This window comes from Hirsutella rhossiliensis, assembly GCF_020360975.1.
Source record: "Hirsutella rhossiliensis strain HR02 chromosome Unknown scaffold00005, whole genome shotgun sequence".
Lineage (NCBI taxonomy): Eukaryota > Fungi > Ascomycota > Sordariomycetes > Hypocreales > Ophiocordycipitaceae > Hirsutella > Hirsutella rhossiliensis.
In genome coordinates, this window is record NW_025408671.1 from 5831105 (window position 1) to 5855771 (window position 24667).

At 53.7% G+C, this 24667-nt stretch overlaps 6 protein-coding genes across 6 annotated transcripts; 3 read left to right on the forward strand and 3 right to left on the reverse strand.

The window, feature by feature from the left end:
- Positions 1 to 5452: 5452 nt before the first annotated feature.
- On the forward strand, positions 5453 to 6817 carry HRG_06211 (mitochondrial carrier protein; the record flags this gene model as incomplete). The annotated part of the gene is made up of 3 exons (XM_044864682.1): positions 5453 to 5966; positions 6015 to 6522; positions 6577 to 6817. 3 exons carry the CDS (start codon positions 5453 to 5455, stop codon positions 6815 to 6817), a joined length of 1263 nt encoding a protein of 420 aa, XP_044721214.1.
- Positions 6818 to 7611: 794 nt separating this feature from the next.
- Positions 7612 to 9805, reverse strand: HRG_06212 (endonuclease/Exonuclease/phosphatase family domain-containing protein; the record flags this gene model as incomplete). The annotated part of the gene is made up of 2 exons (XM_044864683.1): positions 7612 to 8834; positions 8905 to 9805. 2 exons carry the CDS (start codon positions 9803 to 9805, stop codon positions 7612 to 7614), a joined length of 2124 nt encoding a protein of 707 aa, XP_044721215.1.
- Positions 9806 to 12708: 2903 nt separating this feature from the next.
- Positions 12709 to 14438, forward strand: HRG_06213 (methyltransferase domain-containing protein; the record flags this gene model as incomplete). Its single annotated transcript, XM_044864684.1, has 4 exons — positions 12709 to 13080; positions 13149 to 13985; positions 14040 to 14106; positions 14149 to 14438. The coding sequence occupies 4 exons, from the start codon at positions 12709 to 12711 to the stop codon at positions 14436 to 14438; spliced, it is 1566 nt and encodes a 521-aa protein (XP_044721216.1).
- A 713-nt stretch (positions 14439 to 15151) lies between these two features.
- Positions 15152 to 15407, reverse strand: HRG_06214 (uncharacterized protein; the record flags this gene model as incomplete). Its single annotated transcript, XM_044864685.1, has 2 exons — positions 15152 to 15303; positions 15356 to 15407. 2 exons carry the CDS (start codon positions 15405 to 15407, stop codon positions 15152 to 15154), a joined length of 204 nt encoding a protein of 67 aa, XP_044721217.1.
- A 2293-nt stretch (positions 15408 to 17700) lies between these two features.
- On the forward strand, positions 17701 to 20694 carry HRG_06215 (putative ubiquitination network signaling protein acrB; the record flags this gene model as incomplete). The annotated part of the gene is made up of 2 exons (XM_044864686.1): positions 17701 to 20418; positions 20488 to 20694. The coding sequence occupies 2 exons, from the start codon at positions 17701 to 17703 to the stop codon at positions 20692 to 20694; spliced, it is 2925 nt and encodes a 974-aa protein (XP_044721218.1).
- Positions 20695 to 21984: 1290 nt separating this feature from the next.
- HRG_06216 (kinase) lies at positions 21985 to 24192 on the reverse strand (the record flags this gene model as incomplete). The annotated part of the gene is made up of 9 exons (XM_044864687.1): positions 21985 to 22209; positions 22263 to 22350; positions 22401 to 22466; positions 22563 to 22703; positions 22779 to 22860; positions 22909 to 23256; positions 23306 to 23390; positions 23458 to 23793; positions 23842 to 24192. 9 exons carry the CDS (start codon positions 24190 to 24192, stop codon positions 21985 to 21987), a joined length of 1722 nt encoding a protein of 573 aa, XP_044721219.1.
- Positions 24193 to 24667: the final 475 nt, after the last annotated feature.

Genomic DNA, 24667 nt, shown 5'->3' on the forward strand with positions numbered 1-24667 from the left:
AGCCTTATATAAAGAGATAGGGTCTTTTAAAAAGGTCCTTAAGGAAAAGGTAAAAGGAAAATAGGTCCTTAGCTATAAGTAGGTCTTTATCTATAAGACTAATAAATATAGCTTCCTTTAAAAGTATAAAGCCTAGCTAGTTATCTATAGGAATTAATAGGAAAAAGGGGATCTACCTACTAAGGTAACTACCTTAGTAGGGATATCTTTTCGGACCCTTATAGCTATTATAGTAAAATTTAACCTTAAACTTAATTAGATAGATATAGTTAACGCCTTTATTAACTACTTACTTAAGGAAGAAGAATTTATCTATATATACCTTCTACTTAGTTTTTAATAACTAAGAAAGGTTCTATAGCTTAGGAAAGCTTTATATAGATTATAAAGATTACCCTTTCTTTAGTAATAGTATTTAACCGGTTCCCTTAAAGCCCTAGGCTTTAAGAAAGTCCCTTAGGAACCGTATATAATATAAAAGGGTAAAATTATAGTCTTCTTCTATATCGATAATATTATCTAAGCCTACCTAAAAGAGGAAGAAGCTACTATAAGGGAGGCTATAAAAGGCCTATAATAAAGGTATAAGATAACTAAGCTAAGGGAGCTAAAGTAGTTCTTAGGGATATAAATCCTTTAGAATAGATCCTAATAGACTATCTAGCTTACCTAGGACGCTTATATCGATAAGGTCGCTTATAAATTCCTCCTTAATTCCCTCGATAAGAAGCTTCCCTCTATACTTATATTAAATAAAGAGCTTTTACTTAATCCGTCCTTTTAAGCTAGGGAGTAAGAAAAACACCGATATTAATAGAAGGTAGGCTCCCTGCTTTTTTTAGCTATTTCTACTAGACCGGATATCTCTTTTATAGTCTCCTAGCTAGCTAAGTATAACTAGAATCCTAGCCCTATATACTAAGAAGTAGTAGACTAAGCTATCCTTTATCTCTATTTAATAAGATTATATAGTCTACGCCTAGGAGGGTAGGGAAGGAAGAAATTAGCTACCGAAATCTTCTTTTATTTAAGCGATTCGTCCTTTATAGATAACTCCTTAAATAAAAAGAGCTTATAGGGGTATATTATATCCCTTTTTAAAGGAACTATTGCTTAGAGAGCTTCGAAGTAAGCTACTATTACTACTTTAAGTATAAAGGCAGAGCTACTAGCTCTTTTAAAAGCGTTAAAAGAAGCGATTTTCCTTAGCCGGCTACTAATATCTTTATAACTATAAATTCCGTCCCTATTAGCTATAGAATACGATAATATATAGACTATACGAATTCTTATAAAGGAAAATAGTGAGCTATTAACCTAGCTATAGTATATTAATATCTATTAGTATTAGTTATACTAAGAGGTCTAAAAGGGACTTATTTTTATTTATTAGGTTTTAACGGTATCGATAAAAGTAAACGGTCTTATAAAGCCCTTACTAAAGTAAAAGCTAGCTATCTTTTTATAGTAAATTAAGCTAAAAGACGTTTATAAGAAGCTATCCTTAGAGGCCCGCTTTAAGAGTCTACGAGAGGAGCTAATAGCCCGTATAAGAAGGTAACGTCTATAGCTAAAGAAAAGGAAGAGGTCTTCCCTTTAAAGGGCCCCCTATTTAATTAGGTTTCTCCCTTCTAAGAAGGCCCCCTTTCTTATAGGACTTTCCCCTCTTTAGGCCCCTATTCCTTAAGTAGGTCTAAAAGAGCCTAGGGACCTAAAAGGGCCCCTACTTTCCTTAAGTAAAGGGATAAGTATAGAGCTAAGAACCTCCTCTATACGCTTACTAGCCTAAAGCTATATTAGCTATGCCCTTAAGGGGCAGGCTATAGCTAAGGGGGTATATCGCAAAGCGTAGCTTAATTTTATAGTTCTTAGAGATATCCCTTAGTAAGAGGGACTAAGGAAGCTAAAAATACCTAGTATAGAAAAAGGAAGAAGGAGCTAAAAAGAGGTATAGAAAGGAGGGTAGGGGTATAAGGGGAAGTAGAAGTAGCGATAGCTTCCTATAAAGGTAGCGAGAAATAAGACGGATATACCGGCAACGGCTAGAAAAGAGGGGAAAAACTAGTAAAAAGCTCGGTAGTTAAAAGGATATTAGTAGCTTCTTTAAGTAGGATCTTCTTTATTAATTAAGATGCTAGATAGGTATAAAGAGGGGCGTTAGATAGAGGAAAGAAGGAGAATTAAGGCAATATAATAATTACTCCCCTACTATAATTACTGCCCCCGTAAGAATTAAATAGCTCTGCCCTACCTATCCGACCCCTTACTTTTAATTTTACCTTTATATATTTTATATATACTTCTTATATCTCTCTTCGTAAGAATTATATTAAATAAGCTTATAAGGTTAAACTTCTATATATCTTTAGTTTAATATATATTAAGGGTAGTTATAAAAGGTTTATAGTAGTATTCTCCTTAGTCCTTCTTACTATAGCTTTTACTAGTAGTCTTATAAGAGCGTCTTTTATAATTAAGCTTACTAGCTAGTTAATAGTATACTAAGGGTTAGATATAAAGGTTATAAAAGGGATAATTTATATTAAGGAGGACTACTATAAGCGCTGCTCTTATATATTACGCCTTAGGGGTCTAAACTATTTATTATCTAGTTTCTATAGCGGGAGCTATAGTATATTCCCTACTATAGCTAATATAAGGGGCGTAGGGCTAGTCCTTATAGCGCCCTCCTTATATTAGTTAGCTAGGGTTATTATTATAAAAGTACTCCTAAGGGTAGTATTATTAAAAGGTTCCTCCTTATCTTAGTTATTATAGTTTAATACGCCCTTAAAGCTTTATTCTTTTAATAAAAGTAGTTAAGGTAAGGCAAGGGAAGCTATACTATATTAATTTATATAAGGCGTTATTGCTTATAGCTAGTATTACCTTATTATTAAAACGTATATTAAGTTATTAATTTATTTTTATAGGCCTTAACGATTAGCTAAGTAAGCTAGTAAGTTATATTATAAAAGTTCTACCCTTAATTCCTCTAGGTATTATTCTTATTACTAAGGTAGTTAATCTAGCTATCTTTTATTTTTATAGGAACTTAATAGGAAGTTTCTTAGAAATAGGTATCTTTTTAACCGCTAATAGAAGCGCTATAGTACTTAGGCTTAAATATATTAAAGTTCTACCTTTATCTAAAGTTCCTTAAGTATTTTCTCAATATAAAGGGATTAAGAAGCTAGGATCTATTTATACGCGAGTAAGAGCTTTCTTCCTAAGACGATATTAAGGTTTATAGGTTAAGGTTAACTTATCCTTTTTCTTATTTCTTTTATCTTTTATTCTACTAAATATAAATCTTAGGATAATAAAAATTAAAGGGAATTAAAACTACTACTATTTATTATATATTAGTCCCTTAATATAAGGCCGGTACTTAACCTTACCGTTTACTTAAATTAAGAATAGGTTTAATAAGTAATTAAATAAACTAGCTACTATATATTATTATATATATTAAATATAAGCTAGCTATTAGTATTATAAGTTAAAGTAAGAGTAGTAATACCTATATATATTCTTTTTTACCTACCTAAGATTTAGTAGGTTCTCTATCCTCTATATATACTATAGCGAGTATAAGACCTTACTTAAGGCTTTAACTAAGTAATATCTTAACGTTATAATTATATAATATTAATATAGTATATCTAGCGATATTTCCTAGTACTTTCCTTAAGTAAGTATAAGTATTTCCTTATAATTTCCCTACTATAATCTTATAGTAACTTTTTAAGGAAATATTAATATAATCGCTAAGAAGCTATTACTACTTAAGAAATCTTAGTATATTCCCTATATATTATATTTATAAGGGGAATTCTCTATAAAATATCTATATAATTTATTAGGTTATTATTTCTAGAATTTCTAAGTAATTTCCTAGAGTTTACCTAGTAACTTTTAGGTTCCTTCTTCTATAAAGAGTCTTAGGGAGTTAATAGTAACTTCCTTAAAGGAAGTAGATATTATTATAGGTACCTAGATTATCGATTATAAGGTGTCCTATAATAATAAGGGTTTCTAAGAGGTTAAGGACGCTTTAAGCTACTAGCTTAGTTTAGTTAGTAAGGAGGTCGGCCGATTTAATAAGTAGCCCTTTTAAGTATAAGGATTACTTTTCCTACTACTTTAAAAGCTTCTTTACTATATAAAGGGCCTTTATTATATAACTATATTACTCTTATTTAAAATTAATAGGGCTAATATAGCTAGTTTTTATATAGCCTTATTAAGCTTATTTTAAAGGGTAATAAGGCTAATAGTTAGCGTTAGTAATCCTTTCTTTAGCTTTAAAATAAGCTAAAAGTCCTCCTTTACGTTTTTCTTAGCTAGGGTCTTAGCTAAGGTTAAGGCCTTAGCTAGGGCTTTAAGTACCTTTCTTATAGTAACTTTACCTTATAAGCTAGCTTTAAGGTTTCCCTAGGTAGCCTTAAGCTACTAAGCAGCCTTAGGCTATTATAGGGGCTATTATAAGGGCTATTAGCGGTCTAGGGTCCCTATAGCTACCTTTTTAAGCCCTTTTATAAGGGTCTTATAAATAAGTTTAATTTTTTAAGCTTCCTTAAGGGCTTAGAAGGCCTACTAAAAGAAGCCCTAAGCCCGGTCTTTAAGAAAGGGGTACTAAGGCTAGTACTAGGGCTACTACTATTATAAGTATTAAAGTATAGGTTAGGTAGGTATAAGGCTAATAAGGCTATTAAGAGTAGCTTTCTTTTACCTCTTAGCTTACTTAAGAAGCTAGTTTAGCTAAAAGTAGCTAGCTTAAGGTAAGGCTAGACTAAGCTTAAAGAGGCTAGCTTTAAGCCTACTAAGCTAAGTTAAGTTAATAGTTTAAGTAAGCTCTAAGCTTATTTTATTATCTTTTATCTTAATATATTCTTAGCCTTAGTCTTAGTCTTAGGCTTTAGGCCTCTCTTTTAAAGTCTTTAAAGGGCGTTAGCCTCTTAAAGTTTCCCTTAAGCGGGCCCTAGCCTCTAGGGTACTTATTTTATCCCCTAGGTTAAAGAGGGGGGGGGGGGTCGATAGGGCCCGCCTTAGGCCTAGGCCGGGGTCCTAGGTTAGGTCTAGGCTAAGTTCCGTTAGCGGGGGTTATATATCTTTAGTTAGCGAAGGCGGGAAAGAGTTTTCTACCTATATAGGGGAAAACCTAGCCTAAGTTATAAACTTTAGTAGTATATTTTATACCCGCTAGTAGCTGCGCGAGGCTATACTTAGGGGGGCGTAATATACTATTCGCGAGGGTTCTAGGCGTATGCTTTTCCGTATTTTAGGCTTAGTTTCGAAAAGTTAGCCGGAAATACGTGATAATGTTTTTAGAGCGATATATTATATATAGGCTCCGGTACGCGTATCGGATCCCTGACGCACCTCTCCCACTCCACGACAGCTTCACTCGAACCACCAGCAACCTCTCCCACCATGCGCCGCCGGAGCCATGCCGCCGGGCCGCAATGACTTTGCCACCGCCTCGGTCCCCAACCCGCGCGGCGCCGGCGTCCTTACCGTCATCGTCGCCAACCCCGAGGACCTGCCGGAACGGGCGCCCCGTAACAACGCCGCGACGGCCGCCTCGGCCGCCGGCGTGAGGGCTCTGAGCTCCCAGCTCGTCGCCTTTTACTTCCGTGCCCCGGCAAAGGCCTTCTTCCGCACCCGCGTCGACTACCTGGCCTATGCGCGCACCGTCCACAACGCCCAGACCAGCCGTCTGTGGCAGGCCGTGGCCGACGACCGCTCCGCGTCGCGCCTGTCGCTCATCCTCCGCCACTCGTGGCTCTGGATGCGCAGCACGACGCCCGGTGTCTTGACCTCGGTCATCAAGCATCAGGGATGGGGCGTCGTCCCTCGCCAGATCCTGCCGCCCCTCGTGGCCAACGTCGGCGTCGGCGCCGTCCTGTACACGAGCTACCTCCAGATCCTCGGCCGGCTTCATCCTGAGAGCGCAAAAGCCAGCAAGAGGGCCTATCCGCCGCCGTCGCCCGCGCATACCTTTGCCGCAGGCTTTCTCGCCGGCGGTCTCCAGAGCGTCGTGGCCGCCCCGCTCGATGCCCTCCAGGCGCGCTACGACCACCGCGACCTTATGCCCAGCGACGGCAGCGGCAGGCCGCGGAGCCTGTGGACCTTTGGCGCCGAGAAGCTCCGCGAGATTGGAGTGCGCGGCATCTTTGCCGGATGGGCCCTGTCGTTCGCAAAGGACAGCCTGGGCAGCGCCGTCTTCTTCAGCACCTTTGAGTATGTCAAGGCCCAGGCCTACTACCGCTTTGTGACCTGGTACTACGGTGGTCTGGGCCGCGACATCGTCGACGTGCTTGCCATCAAGCACCCGTCCCACCGCCATGCCGAGGACGAGACAATCGTCATACGGCCGCACTACGCCATAGAGCCCATGTTCCTCCTCTGCGCCGGCATCAGCGCATCCTTCACCCAGCAGCTCCTCCTCCATCCTCTGACGCATTTCCAAGTCAAGCACTGGGATCACCTCGAGGACCTCGACCAAAAGGCAGCCCGGTACCGCGGATCCACGGCCGTGGCGAGTCCGGACCAGCCGCGACGACGCTGGAGGATGCTGCGCGCCTACTACCGCGCCTATCAGGAGACGTGGGGGGGATGCGCCGCCGAGGCCGCCGCCGAGGGACAGAGCCTGGGCCGCTGGCTGTACCGCGGCTTCTGGTGGAACGCCATCCGCCAGGTGCCAAGCACCAGTGCAGGCTTGATCATTTTCGAGCTGATTCGACGCAAGTATGGGTTCGGCGCGGAAGAGGTGAGGATCACAAAGGACGGATATGACATTCTGCTCAGTTGACGGGGCTTTCGTGATTCCGGTTTTGGCGTGTCGGCGTTTCGTGTAGGTTCAAATGGAAATCTCTTCTCGATAGAGTCGATGCCACCGGTGCCGAGGTTATAGAGGAGCAGAGCAGTACACATATACAACGAGAATTTAGAGTCGTCGCCTCCACCGACGTGTTTCTATTCGCTGTTCTCGATCGCGTGGCTTATGATGGTTGACGTGCTGCCTGTCGAGGAGCTCTAGAAGCTGTATTCCGAGCTCAGATAGGAGGAGCTCGCAGCCTACAAATCAGGCAGATTCCGAAGAGAGGGCCCTCCGGGGTGTCAAGTCATGCCAATCCTGTGGCGGCTTATCATGCTCTCCGCGATGAAGAGCAGGCCATTGTAGCTTTGGGGACGGCTCTGCAAGTTGGCATGATGAGCTCGATCGGCCTCTCAGTAGACGATTATACTCTCACGCATCATTGCCATCGACATCACGGCCACGAGGGGCTCTACGCTTCTCTCTCAGCCACACCACTCATTCCCATCGTGAACCAGAGATTCCTGAAAGTCAGTCATCAACTCCTACAAGCCCCAAAGGTACAGAGGCGCTGCCCCCCGCCGACCCCCTCAACCCTCCGTTTACATGCCATAGGTACACGCAACCTCTCGCCTATCCGACCGGCCCCCTGCCTTCCGTTGCAAGATCCGTAAACTCCTATTTGCAAAACCCAAAACTACATCCAGATTGAGGCAAAAAGCAGGATCTCGTCCCCCGCCCCCAAGATCCATTCGGCAGGGCCAAACGCATCCTCCTCCATCCAATCGCTAGCCGCGTCCGGCCCCGGATCCGCTGCCAAACTCGGCTTGATCCCGCTCAGAAGCGTGCTTCTTATCCTTGCGACCCTTGATGATGAACTCGGCCATGATCTGGATATGGTCGGCGGGGAAGTGCCAGTTCGGGAACGCCGGCATCCGCTTCAGGTACCCGGCGTCGGGCGGGCCGAGCAGGTCCACCACCTCCAGGGAGTTGGTCGAATACCAGATGTAGTCGATGACGTCGGCGAAGCCCGGCGTGTAGTTGGTAAAGGGAAGTTCGTCGGCGGTACCCTTGATGTGGGCATACGCGTCCCGGAGGCTAAAGGGGTGCTCGATGCCATCGCGGGTAAAGCTCCCGTATTGGTAGCTGCTCAGCTCCAGGTGGTCCGGCGGCACGCGGCCCATCGACATCAGTTCATACACTGACGAGTCTTCTGTCGAGTTAAAGTCGCCGCAAACCAGCAGCGGGATTTCCGTGTTGGTGCGATACTCCTGGCTCGGGCCGGGTTCGGCCTGGGGAGCCGGTGCCTCGGCCTCGCTCGGCGACGTCGGAATGACAATCATCTTCTTGTCTTTGACGGCCGGCCACCTCGCATACTTTTCTGCCAACTTGGTGACGTGCTCCATGAGAATGCCGGTCTGGATGACCTTGACGTCGGCCAGTGCCGAGTCCCAGGTAAGGTGAACGTTGACGAGGATGACCCGGGCACCGGTGAGGCGCGATTCAAAGAAGCATATGACGGCAATGTTGTCCTTGGGCATGACGCGGTTGAAGACGTCGTGCTGGTTCTTCATGTCTGGCCGGTTAATGGCGATGGTAGCAAACTCAATCAGCTGCTTGTCAAGCAGGATGAATTTGCTTTGCTTGTAGAACATGGCGCATCCGTCCACCGTCTGGGCGTCCTTCTCTGACATGGTCTTGGCCCGCGATTTGGGCCAGTGCACGCCCTTGTAGTCCATCTGCGCCAGCTCGGGGCTCAGGTCCTCCTTGAACGCATCCGTCGAGACTTCCTGCAGCGCCAGGAAGTCTGCGTCTCGAAGCCGCAGCTCCTCTAGGATGCAGTCTTTGCGATATTCCCAGTTCAGGGCACCCGTGGGGGTGTATCCATAAGTTGAGGCAGTCGCATACTTGTCGCAGAGGACGTTCCACGAGAAGACCTTGATTCTTTCCAGGCTGGGTGAGACGTCTTCCTGGATGACGATTTCTTTCCGGGCTGTCGGGGGCGGCGGCACTTTTGTTGCCACGAGCCATCAGCATCCGGTCACAGGCACGTAAGAGTACCTGGTGAGGAGGATACTTACCAGGAGCCCCCTCTCGCAGCGCATTGATCAAGCTTTTAGTGCCCTTTTCCATGATTTCCTGCTTCAGGTTAGGCTCCAAGGGATTGCCTTCGATTCCAAGCATGTCCAAAAGATGAAGAGACCCCAGTTCGAACGGCAGCTCCGGGATGTTGTTGTTGAAGAGCAACAGCTGCTTCAGGTACGTGCACATACCCAGCTCAGGGGGAAGCTCCGAAATTTGGTTGAACGAGGCATCGAGATGGCGCAGCTGCCGGAGCTCACCAATCTCCTTGGGGAGGCGCGTGAGCTTGTTGGAAGCAATGTAGAGCTCGTTGAGAAATTGGTATCTGAACAGCTCGGGCGCCAGGTTCCTGAGACCTTGGCCGCTCATATCCATGTTGTGCCAGTCCTGCCGCCGCGTTTCCTTTTCGACATTGTAGGGGCGTCTCCTGTCAATCTCGTCGTTTTCGCCGTCGGCCTGAGTTTTGGCGCTTGATAGAGGCGGGCCGCCGATTCCTCTGTTTTCCGAGGCCTTGAGCCTGGCATAGTAGTGCGGTTGTTGTTGATCGGTCATGGCGGAGTGAGCTCGCTCAGACTCCTTGTGCATCCGCAGCTGTTCCTGCCACATTTCGTTGGGCGGGCCCTGGCCTCCACGTCCGTTGTTGCCGGAATGCCCATTAGGCAAGGCGTTGGCGTTAAAGGCGGACGAGTTGGCCATGACGCCCGAGGTGAAGGATGCGTGGTGGGCAAGCCCGTTGCTGTTGGGCATGCCATGCTCATGCTGGAGGCCTTGGTGATGCTGGGGCTGGGAGGGGTGCTGATGTTGTGCGTGCTGCTGGTAGTTGTACAGCAAGTTTGGCATCCCGCGGCCCGCCCCGTTCAGTCGCGCATTGTGACCCTGCTGGTGATTTTGGGAGTACATGCCTGCAGCTTTGTTGTCTTGTTGGGTTCAAAGCGCGAGGCCAGGCTGATGGTGTGAGGTTGGGGAGGAGAGCCGGCACGAGGCTTGGCAGCTGCGGGCTTGACTGGTCGGCAGCGTCGCAGGTTCGGTGTGGAATGTGTTTGCGTCGAACGACTGAGGCGCGGTCTGGTCACCATCTGTCGTCGCAGGCGAGGCGGGGCAGTGAAATGGATGGCGAGGGAGCTCGGTAGGTCGGTCGGTGCAATACTTTACGGGAGAGTGGAAAGGAGGGACAGAAGGCAGAGCTCGTGTTGGCGCATGGGTCTGGAAGCGACGAGAGTACCTCTGCATGTGCAATCGTAGGAAGCCCGGGCGGTCGAGGGTGACGGCGTCGTCAGAGGCCCATTGAGCGGCGGGACAAAGCGGCGCGTGCACCTTCGAGGCTGGCTTTGTGTGGAGCGTGAACAAAAGATGATTCGCTGGCGTCGCCAGCCGAGAAGGAGTTGACGAGGTGAGACGGCTGATTGCAGGCGTGAAATGTTTGCTCCAGGCCTGGCGTGCTCTGCAGGGGGGAGGAGGTCAGCTCGAGATGGCGATGGGAGAGAGGGCGAGCGAGGCTGGCGGGCAGCTGGGCCAGCTGGCGGCGGGGAGAGGGAGGGGGCGCGCGCAACGTACAATAACGAATGAGTGCAATGGAGTGATGGTAACTCTGAAGAAAACCAACTGATACTTTGGCAGAATAATAGTGGCCGATGTCGAGGGTGAAACCAGAGATCATCTTCGGCCGTCGCTGGCTTTGCGGTGACAAGTTGGCTGCCTTTGGAGCAAGCAGGCAAAATCACGTGCATTGGCGGGTCCGCGCGCGTCACGTGCGCCCTCGTCCCCGACCCTTGAAGCGACTTTATTTCAGGCAAACGACCGACGGTTGGCTGATTCATCGACGAAGCCCGCGACTTTTGCCTGCGCTATGGCCATTACAGGTGCCAAAGTGTCCCGACCCCTTGTAACTAGGCGAGTGGCCATTTGTTGGAACTCTCAGCATCAACACACAGAGACGCTGCAGGCATCGGCAGAGCATGTTTTGGGCGCATGCAAGACGGGCATCGCAGGGTCAATGGGAAACCAAAGTCGAGGATCGAGTCCGGCTCGGCCTGACCATACACATGGTGGTGCCACGCAACGACGATAAGAATAAGACGAGCTTCCAATCGCATGGTTAGCGGGACAATCACGCCATCCGAAGACTAGAATCGCAAAGCATGTAGTTTTTTGGTCGCGTGTGGCACGGATTTGCTTGCTGTGCCAACCTTTGTTATCTATCTCTCAACAGCGAGCAGTCCATTTCAAGCCAATGAATTGCTAGTCGCAAACTGGAGGAGCCCTAGGCTGCTTGCTCGCGTGATGGCGCTTGCCGCGGCTCTGCACACGGCGTGCCTGACGCAGGCTGTTGGCTGCCCATTGGCAAATGACCGTGTGCTCGTAGGATAGGGAGCCGCAGCACTGCCCCCACGATCCCCAACTGCCATGGAGGCACATGCTGCCATCAGCTGTCAGTGCCACGGGGTCGGCTGAACGGGGTCCGTCGAGCTTTTGGATGCAACGGTAAGCCACCTCCAATGCCCTCTGCCTTTGTTCCCGCGCTGACAGCTGTCACTGGCCGCATCTACAGTGTAGAGAGATCCTGCAGATCACCAACCGAGGGACCCAGAGCAGCGCGCTTGATGGGAGCAAACCGCGTGTAGCCGCAACAAGGCTGCTTGCAGGCGAACATGATGGTTGGCGTCGCTCTTTCATGACTAAAAGAGAAGAAAAACAAAGTCTAGGATCGAGCTGGGCAATGGATGCGATTCACCAACAGTCTGTTTGTCGAGGGACAATCAGGAAAACAGGCATTGCACGGTAGGCCATGCGACCTCACACTGTAGCCTGTCGCGTTGGACCAGGCTTGTCGACCAACGGCCAACAAGGATGCTACAGTGTGTACTACATCATCTCCGCACGGTAGTTGCCAACGATTGATGCTTGCTGCTGCGCGTGCCCCGCAAGGCAAACCACGTCAAACCTTCGCCCAGCAACATGAAGATAATGGGGAAGCAATTCACCGCGCAGCTTGGACAACAGGCCGTACATCACGTCAGTCGCTCGTCAGGCCGAGCCCTGACTGGAGGACCCTGTTTGCCGCAAAGACGTCGACGCCGCATTACAGCAAGCAACCCTCGCTGCGTCGAAGCGCCCTGGACTGGACACGACAGCTCCATGAGCTTCATGCGTACTGTACATCCTCTACTCTCGTGTAGTCTGACGGGCTGAGAGACTAGACATGCGAACCATTGCGACATGCCGGGCCAGCAGAACTTGAATCTCGCGCACCGCTGACCAGGCAATCTGCCACCAAAAGGTCCAGGCAACCTTCACTGCCCTTTGCATCCTGCCACGTTGCGCCGCCCGAGGACAAACGGAACAAGCTCTTCGGCGACTTTTACAAACCTCAGTGAAGCATTCATCACCCGCCAAGACGGTCTCCATCGACATCGATTGGATGTGGTTGAGTGGCTGCAGCATCAACCGCGCGAGGCCTTGTCCTTGTCATTGACACTGCGCTGCTGGCCCCTGACCCGCTGCCGAGTTGAGGGCTCTCGCCAGGACGTCAATCGAGCTGCCTATCTCCGAGGCCGAAACGACGCTCCAATCCGACACCATCGCAGGGACACGGCGCCAAGCACGGAGCGCGTCTCCACAGGGCACACATCACTTTCTGGCCAGCGCTTCGTCAGGTTGCGCGACAGGGGCAGACAAGGGAGCAGCAACCTGAAGCATCCCGACCACGCAACCCGATTTTTATTTATGGGACCCCTACCCAAGCTGGACAGAGAGACCTCGAATCCGTTTGCGCCGGCCAGCACGGGCCACCGCTACCGCCAACAATGGCGGGTCAGTTTGACTTCAACGCGGCCTTCAAGAGCTCTGCCGTCATCATGCCAATCCCCGTCCAACGACCCTGGGCCCAGCGTCGCCCGGGCAGCCATCCCCACCGCTCCAACTCGGCCTCCCACGCTGATCATTTAGCATCTCGCCGTGCCCTTGGCCATTCCAGGACCTCGAGCGGAAGCCACTCGTCTCGCGAGACGTCCCTGCAGACGGATCGCCCCGCCGCCGCCGCCCCTGACACTGCCGCAGCCGCGGGGCAAAACCCAGTCGCCGATTCGGTCGCTTCCTCCAGCCTGGCGTCTCGTGCCAAGTCGCCCTCGTCCATGAATCGCCCCCAGCCTGCTGCTCAGGACGTGCGCGCCTCCGATGTAAGCATCGTCCATCCTCGCCGCCCGGGACTCCAGAACCCATCAGGTCCTCACACCCCTGCCTCCAGATGAACCCCCACGCTGCCAGCGCCGAGTCGGTCTCGTCGGCCAGCGGCACCGCCTCCCTCTCCGCCCGAACCACCATGACCTCTGGCCCTTACACGTCCTCGTCGAGGGACACTCCTCTGGCCCCGAGACCGTTTGTCCAGCGCAACGGGCGGACCTACCTCAGCAACCCGGAGCTTCCGTACCCCCTCCCGGTTGACCTGACGGAGCTTCACCGTCAATCCCTGCGGACGCTGCTGTTGATCCAGCTGTTCGGGGCGCCCGTGTGCTCTCCGTCACTCACCAAAAACCCGCCCCGGCGGGTGCTCGAGGTCGGCTGTGGTTCGGGGTTCTGGAGCATGATGTGCCACAGGTACTACAAGGGCCGTGGCCACGGTGGCATCTCATTTACCGGCATAGACGTGGCGCCATTGAGCCCCACGAGTACCGATGCAGCGGCGGATGCCCCGAACCCCGACACGGACATGAGCTGGAAGTTTTATAGCCACGACATTCGCGTGACGCCCTGGCCCCTACCAGAGGAAGAACAGTTTGACCTCATCATGGCCAAGGACATGAGCCTGGCCGTGGTAAGTCTCCACCAGCCTTCGAGCCAAGAAATCTTCAACGAGTACCTGCGTCTCCTGAAACCTGGTGGTGCCCTTGAAATTTGGGAATCGGATCATCTCATCCGCATGCTCCGTCCTTATGCCCCCGGGACGATGCCGACCGGCGACGCCGACGAGCTGGAGGTTGCTTCAAGCCTCGGTGCCTACGTCTTGTCCGCAAACACTCCGCTCTCCGCTCCTCTCAATTCCTTTCTCATCGATTACAACACCTGGCTCACGCGGGCTCTCGAGGCTCGCCGCCTAAGCCCCGTCCCCTGCACTCTTATTGGCCCGGCGTTACTTCAGGAGTCGGACCTCGTCGATGTCAGGTCGCGTCGTCTCGCCATACCCCTGAGCGAGGTACGATGGGAACGTGAAGGCGCCAATGACGCCGCCGGTGGGGATGGGACTCCAGGCGCCGAGGCCAAGAATCAGCAGGCCACGTCGCCCAAGCAGGAGCAGCGGGCGCTGTCGTCTGGTCAGAGTGCGCTCCGCGCCACGGCTCTCTTAACGGTGGTCGAGCAAGTGCAGGCTTTGGAGCCCGTCTTGCGCGAGGCCAGCGGCAAGAGCCAGGATGAGTGGGATGTGTGGCTAGGCAAGATGATGGGCGATCTGATGGGCGACAGTGGGGCGAGCTGGGGCGAGTGCCTGGAGGTTGGTGCCTGGTGGGCGACGAAGAAGGTGAGCGGGGGAGAGAAAGAATGAGATCCGAGAGGCGACGACGACGAGCCTCCGTCCTGGAGGCCACGACAACAAGTGTTCCCGACGCCAGCGGACTGAATTACGTCCTATTCGACGATACGCCCGCGCATCAGCCTGCGAGAGCGTGCATCCATCTACCAATCCGAGGAACAGCGTGCCCACCCCCCGCTTCTCTTTATTTACATGCGCATGGAGAGTTGGATATTCTGACTACGCATTGGCATCATACCTTTTTCTCAATACGCGATAACGTTTCAGATAGTACCTGTATACCCCTCGAGTCGTTAGCCAGTTTTGTCATTTTTCACGATGAAGCATGGCCTGGAACGGAACTGGCCGGAAGGTGTTTTTCTCTGGGGCGTGTCCAACGGTCATTCATCTTCTTTGCCCGGCTGTCCGGAAAGAATCTTCTGGAAACATGCAAGGGACAGGTGATGGGGCCGAGAGACTGAGAGTGAGAGCAGTGCGGCCTGGGTAATGATGGGTGGAATGGGTAGATAGCCTGGACTCGATTCCATATGCAAGGCATGGCTTGTATGCTGTGCCTCCCCCTCTTGGCGGAAAGAGGCAATTGATTGGAGGCATGGCGTGATGAGGTCTGAGGGGCGTTGCTTCCAAGGACTGCAGAGACAGAAGGCGAAGAGCTTACAAGGCCTCGATTTCTGCTCGTGGTCAGCGGCCCTGTATCATGTTTCTAGGGGAGCTGTTGGTTGGCTCTACATGCCCTTTTTGACGTATTGGGCCTGCGCAATGCCCGCGCGAATCTTGGCCTCGTCCCGCTCAGCGGCACGCGAGATGAAGGCCTTATGAAGCCGCGGGCGAAAGTAGGCGAAGCCGAGGGGATACTCGCGCCCGAGGTAAAGCAGCTCTGGCGCGTGTCAGTCCCGAGGGTCGTTGAGAGGGCGAAGAGAGTCTCTGACCTTTGTAAATGGCAATGACTTGCCGCCTCAGCTCGAGGTTTGGGCCGAGCATTGCTGAGTCGCGGGCGTGAAAGCAGGAGGTGCTTTTCGCACGATGATATCGTAGCTGCGCCCCGCTGAGCAGTTGAGACTACCTAGGTAACTATAGGTCCCTAGGTAGTTTGTACATCGAGTGGGTACAGGCGGCAGTCAACAGGCTCTCGGCGCAGCAGGGCGATATCTGATAGCAGCCAGGCACGTGCCCAGGTACCGGAGGGGGATGCGCGTCATGGCTGGAGAATGGTTCTTCCATGCTCGTTGGATTCGTGCTCGCCCCCTTGCGGGCATGGACGCCCTTCCCCGAGTCCGCTGGGGGTTTCCACGAGCACTGGAGAATTGTGTCACAGTGATGCAAGGACCCTGCTCGGCCACTCGGCCAGCATGGAACCGGTGCCTCGGTTTACACCAAACTGCGCCTTCTTTGGCCATGCTCATGCGAGGAAACGAGGGCACCATCCACCAACCTCATTCCTCGAAATGCCAGTCTAGCGGCTACCCAGGCTCGAAGCTGGCAAGCCGGCGGTTTCCGGCGGGCCAACCGATCGATGACCCGGGTAGACGGCGGCCGATCACGCAGCCAGACAAATCATGTCCAAGGGACGAACGGCGGCGCCATGGCAGCACCACCTTGCCTATTTGTGCGTTACTATGTAAATTACAACGAGCTATTCCCCCCCGAGACCGTCCCCCTTGCCCCTCTTGATGCACTTACCACGAGAACAGGTGGGATCAAAGAGCCGCCCCGGCACGGCGCACTGCCAGGCTCGGGGAGGAGTTCCTTTGTTGTGAAGCATTGCCGGCTGTGATGCAGAGAGCCGTTTGAACACAGAGTCGGCGAGTCGGTGTGGCTCGGGATTGCCATCAAAGAGCGGTGGACAGCATTGGACCTGGGATGGGCGACTGCCGGGTAGCGTTACGTTTTGGAGGCTGTGTTACAGTACTTGATACAGGAGTCTGTCAATGGCAAACGACATGTTGTATATGTGACTCCATCTGAGCAAATTCTGGCACCCATGATCTCGCAAAGTGGTGCTTTGATGTGATAGTCCCCGGCCGTATAAAGCCAGCCTAGAGAGGCAGAGACCACACGGGCTGCATCGGACAGTAAAAGCTTAACCTACGCCATGAAGCGTCGATGCCAGCGGTGATTGGTGCTTCCAGGCTTACCTGGATCAACCGAGCTGCTTAGCAGACGAGATGGCATGGAGACCAAGTGTGTGTGCGTAGTCACCGGCAGGAAAAGCCGGGGCGAGATGTAGCGCGTGAGACACATCTCAGCATGAAGGCACCGCCCGCGGCTGGGGATATCCTGGGCTCTCCACCCATTCCAACGGGTGGAGCCCTGGACTCTTTCCACGCATTGGGCTTTCTTTACTCGTCTTGCTTCTTGCTCTCGCGTCTTCGACGTCTCACGATGGATGTTGATGAGAAGACTGCTGCCTTGAGAAGGTGCAGTCCTGGCCATGTGTCCTGGGCTGCTCCAAGGCGTGGCTTGACCACAAGGCCTGGGACCAACACATATCCACCGCACTGGGTTCCGTGACATGCAGTTTTTCTACCGAGGAAAGGGCACGAGGCATGAAGTGGATTGGACCGGATATCGACGACCCGCTGGTCTTGATGCAGGGCCAATCGATGGAGTTGCCTCCGGACGTGGAGAGAGTAGCAGCAACATTACAAGCCATGTGGATGTCGCCAATGAGAGAGAGCAAAAAAAGAAGAAGAAAAAACACACAACCCCTCCGGCACCCACCCTGAACCCCACCTGCCAGGACCGAGTACCGACCGACCTGCGTCGTGCCCCCTTGGTACCTAACAATTGAGGCAATAATATGCTGCTCTGGGTGCGTGGCCCCAGGTCCCGCCGCGGCCCAGCTCTCAGCACCAAGGTCACGGGTACCTGCCAATTTCAGTACCTGCCTGGTTCCCGTTTATCCCCCTTCCGTCACTTCCACCCTTCCTTCCCTCCAGCGGGCGTAAAGTCTCCTGACGCTGTCTGTGGCATGGAAAAGACTGCCACGCGCCATCACCACCAGCCTCACCTGTGCAGAGAGACGCCGCTGCCCTCCTAATTCGCGCCTCCTCGGCCGCTCTCGTCAAGTCTCTCTGCATCCAACAAGACCGCCCTCCGGTTCCCTCGCTCCGGCTCCCTGACGTCGAGCGACGCCGACGTCAACACCACCGAACCGCCTCCCGCCTAGGCGCTGCCTCCTGCCGCTTGCACGCCCTCCGCTGCTCATGCTGCCGGCCCTGCCTTGCTCGAGGCTGCTGGGTCTGCAGGACCGTGGGAACAAACAGGCTTGCGCATGCCTCGTGCGTCGGGCTCGGGCAAGCGACAGCCAGGCGCCGCCGCAGGCAACCACCGCGACTCGAGGCCCGACAATGGGCTCGTAGGCCCTGGCACACGCGTCTCGGCCAGAAAGAGCCACGGTCACCTCAACGGCTCTGCCAGGTCGCCCGACCTCGCCGCCCCAGCGCCCTCGCCGCCGCCGCCCGCGTCTGCCGCAATCCCCCCCCTCAACCCAAAGAGACGCCCCGACGATGCCGCCGTCGCCGCTCCCGCCACAGCCTCGTCTCACTCCTCGGGCCTCGACTGTTTCTCGGGTGATGCCTCTCGCAGGGACTCGTTCGGCACCTATTCCGAGGCCTCGTCCGAATCCTGCCACTCCACCATGGGCGCAAACGGCAACTCCGGCCTCGTCGACGGCGGCCACCGCCAAATCGACGTCAATGCCATGAAGAACGCCGACGTCCACCGCGACTCTGGCCCCCTCGAGCTCGCTGCAACCGTCGTCAGGTCCCTGCCCATCCAAGACACCCTCGCCATCCTCATCATCCTCATGCATATCCCATACTTATCCCTCACCCTGGTCTATGCCTGTTTTGCCTCCCTCACCTTTGTCCCGCCCGTCGCCAGCAGAGCCGGCTGGAATATCAACTTTGGCGACATTCTCGACAGCAACTCGCACACGCCTTCGCTCGCGACCGTCATGTGCATGGACTTCTTCTTCTTCCTCATTTGGGTCTTTCTCTGGCCGCCCATCCAGGATTCCATGCTCGAGTTCGCCAAGCCCGTCATTGCAGTCACGCTCGGCGGCGGCACCAGCACCAAGCATGGCACCTCGAGAGGCGTCACCGTCTGCTTCACCTGGGTCCTGCTCCACAAGCTAGTCCGTGCCTCCAAGTGCTACTGGCCTCGCCTGGGGCGGCACCTCCCCGACGCATGGCGCGTGCACGCCGTCTTCAACACTGCGCTTCCCACAGTGACAACCACGACCACGAATGCCGCGTCTGCCGCCATGTCCGCCCCGTACGATAAGAGAGATACGCACGGCTGGATTCAAAGCATCCTCGCCATCCACATCCTGACCCAAGGCATCGTGAGATATATTCGGGAATGGTACCTCAGGCGTGAAAGATTCCACGCGGCGGCCGCAACGGGTGACCCGGAGGCGGCGAAGCCTTCTACGGCGACCGGCGGGGGCGCATCGAATACCGCAACTGCACCCCCCACTGGCGATTCGGCCCACGACACCAACCCGATCGCTCCCGACACAGAAGCTGGTCCTCCCCCGGCATCTTCTCATCCAGTGGCCATGACGAAGAAGAAGAGGAAACAGAGCGCCCAAGTCCGCCTGCAACAGCCGCTCTGGGCGGCCCTTGCCAGCACCAAGATTGTGGCCATGAAGGAAATTGAGCTTTCCAGCTGGGGCAGCGGGAGCTCCGACAAACGAGACATCCATAACTCTGGAAATACCCCGTCCTTCAACCGGCAGCCCAAAAAAATATGGATTTCGTACATTGGTAGCGACGAGGTTTGCTTCAGCACCAGCCGCTTCCCGGACCCCGACGAAGAGTCGCCTCAGCTATCCAAGGCCAGCAGTCAAGGTACCCGACCCGCGGGTGTGGACACTTCGAAACCGTTCTACGTTCGGATCAACAATGCTTTTTGGCAACCCACGCGCATATTCCCTGTCGACGAGTCGGATGAGGGGGGCTCCCAAGGGCTCAGATGGACCGGCGATATTTACGGCTTGCGCCCTGCATCCAAGTACGTTTGCGAGTTTGTGGATGCCCGGACCGACCAGGTCCTGTTCACGACCAGCATCCGCACGGTCAAGGAGCCCCTTCGTGACCACGATGCCCTCTCGTCCGGCCTGCCCAACGGCCAGCAGCCTCTCCGTCCCGACTCGCCCGCCACCACGCTCCGAACCTCGATTGCCGCCGCCGAGGCTAAGCTTGCCGACGAGAAGAACCGGCTCAAGATGTGGCGCAAGGAATGGAAGATCCGCATCAACACGCTGAAGAAGGAAAACGAGCTCGCCGATAATCAGCTCGCCTCTGCCGGGAACAGTGACGAAAAGTACAAGCAAAAGATTCGACAGCAGGAGACGCAAAAGGCCCAAGCCGAACGAGACACGCAGCGTCTCGCCGAACAGCTCAAGAACTGCGACGCCACACCCGAGCTCACGGAGCGCAAGAAGAAGGCGGAACGAGCCTACTCTGCCGAGAAGAAGGTTTTTGATGCCGCGCAGAAGGAGCTCAGGGAACACAAATCGCGGCTGGAAGGCGAGGTCAAGGCGAAGGAAGTGGAACAGTCAAATCTCAATACCCGACGTAACAAGGTAGCCACTCGCATTGCCAAGGTCGAAAACGAGCTCGCCAATATCGCCGACGCCAACACCAGAGGGCTCGACGAGGTGGAACGTCGCAGACAGGAGAGAAGCACGTGGCTGGAGCAAATGGCCGAGATTGAGCACAATTACGTTGAGCGGCTCGGGCAGGTCATTGCCGCGAACAACGGGCGGAGGGAGCACCTGCGCAGTCTTCAGACGCAGCGCCAAGCCATGCAAGGCTTCCTCAACCCTGCCAACGGCATGGGCCTCGACGTGAACCCTGCCATGGTGACCGAAACGGGCCATGCGTCGTTTCAGCGACCAAACCCATGGAATCCCACCCCGATGGCCCCGGCGCACTATCCAGCGGGTCTTTGGGCGACCTCTTCCAGCGACATGCACCCCTCCGTACCTGCGCCGTCTCGGCCTCCTAGCATGGCCGCCTGGCACCCTCCCCCCGCGGCACTTGCTTTCGAGCCACGCGGCCCGAGGGCTCGAGGCCGGAGCTCGAGCATGCTCAGCGACATCAGCGGCTTCACGCAGGCCAGCGACGACGGTTCGAGGTCGCCTCCCGCCGCGGTACGCCACCGCCCTCGGCCTGCTTTTGGCCGTAGGAACGGCGCGAGCGGAAGCAGCGGTAGCAGCGGGGGTGGGAGCGTGGGTGATTCGACGAGCCCGGCTTGACGAATCGATACGCTTGCATTGGGATTGGAGAGCAAGCTTCCCATAGCGACTTAGCAGAGGAACGAAAAGCAGCGTTTCTGAATTTGACGAGATTGCTCCGTGACGGTATGCGTTTGGAAAGCAACCCCCGATTGGCCTTGAAGGCTTGATACTTTCTCTCGTAGTCGCTCATGCCCAGCGCCAGCAGTAAAATGCAAGACCACTGCCTTCGATTTCCAATTCACTGTCCGGTAGTGGGGAGGGGGGGGGGGGGGCAGGCCACGCCGGCCTTGAGATTCCTGCATGTTCACACGCCTGATGACATGCATAAGATGCACGAAGGATGAGATGGCGTTGCGATGACTCGTCTTGAGAGAATGAAGGCGATGGACCTTGGGGAGGTCGCTCGGTTGCCCATGAGAGCAACCTGGTCGTGTGAGACGTGACAATGGAACCACCTTTGGGCAGCGACGAAGAAACGGAAAACTCGAGCTGACATTTCAAGCAAGTTACCAAGTGCTGTTCCTTCCCAAGCATGGCACCGTCGCCAATCCAGTCTTTCAATGTGCCGTTTTCCCGCCCTTCGTTTCATCACTTCATCGCTCGCCTTCTTGTCACACGCGGTGCCCAGGCGTAACCGCCGCCAGAGAACAGTCCGCCGCAGTGAGGGCGCGGTGGAAGACCGGCGGCCCGACAACCCTCCAGACGCGTACCCAGCTCTGAGGGGCGCGCAGATCCTCGCTGGACAATGGATGTTCTCGGGTCGTTGAGGAGGCCGGGGGCACGGTCGGATTGAATCAGGGGATCTGATGAATGCGGGTTAACTTGGTGGCCGCGTGGTTCAGGCTCTGTGGCGTCGCAGTTGATGTGCCTGATACTTCCCATCACCTGTTTCGAAACCCGTCTTCATGCTCTCTTGGAGTACACCATTCGTAGTAGGCGAGCGTGAATCAGTCCTGTCAATAAGCCCTCAGAGTACTACTGGTGCATAACCTGAACAGGACATCGCCAACTCTAGCTGGAAGTAGGGACTGATCCAAGCTGCTGCTGAACCCAAGTCAATGAGAAGCAAGCTCTCAGCACCAACGACTAGCGCGCGTTGCTCGGCCCCAGACAGCGATATTCAGATCACGAGGGAACATGCTCCTTTCGACTTTCTCGCATTCGGTTGTACATATATGCAGCTGATGGGGCGAGGCTGAGTCCAGAACTGTCCATCCCCCACGTCGTTGTCCATCCAAGGCTCATCTCTCGCGAAGAGGGCTGCGGGAAGACATGCCGGGAGGAAGCAACGACGGAATGGACAGTGCCTCATGGGACGCCGTGTGTATGTCGCCCGGTTGCTTGCTCGAGCCGTTCTTTTTCCATCCGGATCTTGGCCGCCTCGGTTCCGTCATCGGACTGAGCCACCTCTCTGAACCAGGGATGGTTTAGAGCCTGCTTGGCGGTGATGCGTTGTGAATAATCGTACACGAATATCCTCTTCAGAAGGTCGAGGAAATGCTTCAGAAACGCGTTGTTGGGAGGGACAATATCCTGCAAAATCAGCTTAACCGCTATCGCACATGGACACCGCAACTCATACGAACCTGCAATTTCTTCATCGCATTCACAAAGCGACGAGACCCGCGCGTCGTCTCGGAAGTAGGATAATCAAGCTTCAGCCGTTTGAAGTATCTAGGAGAAGCCAGTTAGGGCAGTCTGATGGCCGATCGGGCTTGGCTTACCTCGGCCCGCTTCCCGAGCTCCTGGCGTGTAGCTTGTTGACTTCTTGAACCAGGTGAGTGTCAATCCTGGAGCCAATCACAGCCTCCATCATGGCCAAATGCTCCCTGTTATCATGGGTCTGGAACAGCGCGTCACCCGTGAAAAATTCGACGAGTATGCACCCGATGCTCCAGATATCGCATGGAAATGACCAGCCGAGCCCCAGAATGATCTCTGGCGCGCGGTAGTGACGGGTTGACACAACCGATGAGTGGTACTCGTCTTGGAATGTGGCGGAGCCAAAGTCGATTAGCCGGATCTCGCTGTTTAGTAGCACTCGCCGCTGAGTTGCTTGCCTGCTAACGGTAGTCGACGACGACGGGATCTTTCTGTTATACGTAAAGGTCTGGTAGGAGTCGTCCAAAAGCAGGATATTTTCGGGCTTGAGATCGGTATGGATGAGATTAAGGTCGTGCAAGACTAGAACATTAGCAAGCCGGCAAGTCCCTAGGTCTGATGAATGCTTACATGCCACACTGGTGAAGAGCTGTCGCGCGAAGTGTTGTATATGGCTGTTGGGAAAGGGGACGAAGCTATTTCCCTTGAGAAAATCAAAAACGCTTTTTCCCAGCAGGTCGGTAACGATGCAAATATGTCCTCGGTAGTCGAAACAGTCTCGCAGATGAATGCATTGATTCCTGTTGCGTTCATCGTTGGCCTTGAGAGTGGCCAGGACCCGCAGTTCAATTCTCGAGGCGTCGCGGTACTTTTGGACAGAACGGATGATCTTGACAGCCACGGCCTTGTTCCGCGCTCGATCGCGGGCTTCGACGACCTTGCCGAACGTTCCCTGGCCTAGCAGACGATTTATCTCATCTAGGGCATGTTAGTAGAGACCTCCATGTGGCGGAAATTGGAGACATACACTTCTCGGTAAGCTTTGCATCGGGGATAACGATGTAGTGGCCGTCATCGTCATCCACTTTTGAAACATCCTTTTGGTGGAGGTGCTGCGGAAGAGGAGTGAGGCATTAGCCATTGGAAACGAGCGTGGAGGTGCCGGAGGCGGCTGCTCACGTCTTGGATGACCCGAACGTGCACGTTGGACACCTTTTTGGGCGGATTCGGAGGAGGCTCGTAAGTCAGAAAGGAAGCTCTGGCCTTGTCTAGAGCCTTCCGCTTTGCCTCGGCAGCGGTCCGCCGGCGAGTCGTCCGCCTGTGCTCAAAAGAGGGGGCTGCCTCGTCGCGCTGGCTGTTCGAGGAAAGAGAGGTAGGGGCAGTCGTATTCAAGGTCGCACTGGTGCGTTCGCTAGAGATGTTGACGTCGTTTGGGTGGCTACTCTGCAAAGGCGTGGCATGGGAAGCCACGTAATCGACGTGAGAAGGTGCAACGGCATCATCCTTTCTCCTCCTCTTGGTTGGCGGAGGAGCAGCCGAGGAAGAAGCGACAGCAGTGCCGACGTTTGCAAGCTTACGGCCGATGTTGGCCGTTGGCTCTGGGCTGTCTCCGATGACTATGATTTCTTTGGGAAGGCCATTGCGATAGAATTCGTTCCAGTCGGGTTCTCGGCGGCGTTTCTTGGCAGAGTCAGGGTCGGCGGCGGGGGCAAGCGCGGTGATGGAGGCCTCTGTTCGCGACAGTGTAAAGGATTCGTTGGGACCGGGGCGGGACATGGTGGCTGAGTGTGGTTCATCAGGAGCAGGGTCGTTGGCTGGGGTGCCGGCAAGGTCGCGGGGCCAGGACGAGTAGGTCGAGCTATTGACGGCGCGGTACAGGCGTGTCGGGTTCGCGAAGGAGGACGACGTCGACATGGGATCGAGCAGGCTATGGCGATTCGGGCGTGGTGAGTGAAGGTGAGGGGGAGCGGCCAGGGCCGTTGTCGTGGGCGTGGTCATGAATACTCGTTGTATCAATGGCAGGCCGACGGCCGCCTTGTCGGTGCTGTTTGAGATGCTCGAGGCAGACGTTGTTGTGGGCCGTGACGACGCTACTGTCTGGATCCCTCTGCAAGGGCGGTCAGTGGCTGGAGCTGTTGCACGTGAGTCGACGGGTGCGCCACGTTGAATGGCCTGCGGAACATTTCAGGCGTCGCCGGCCACTGATGATTGCCGGGCGAGAGGGAGGAGGCTAACGGGGCCCCGAACTCGGCTGAGGGGTCCCTCTGGCGACGTACTGTACCTACAATATGAGGATGCAATATCGCCGGTACGCGCCGGAGCCTATTTAGGCCGACGCGCCCAACCGCGCGGGTGCCGTGGCGGCGGGCTTAATAAGCATGCCGATATT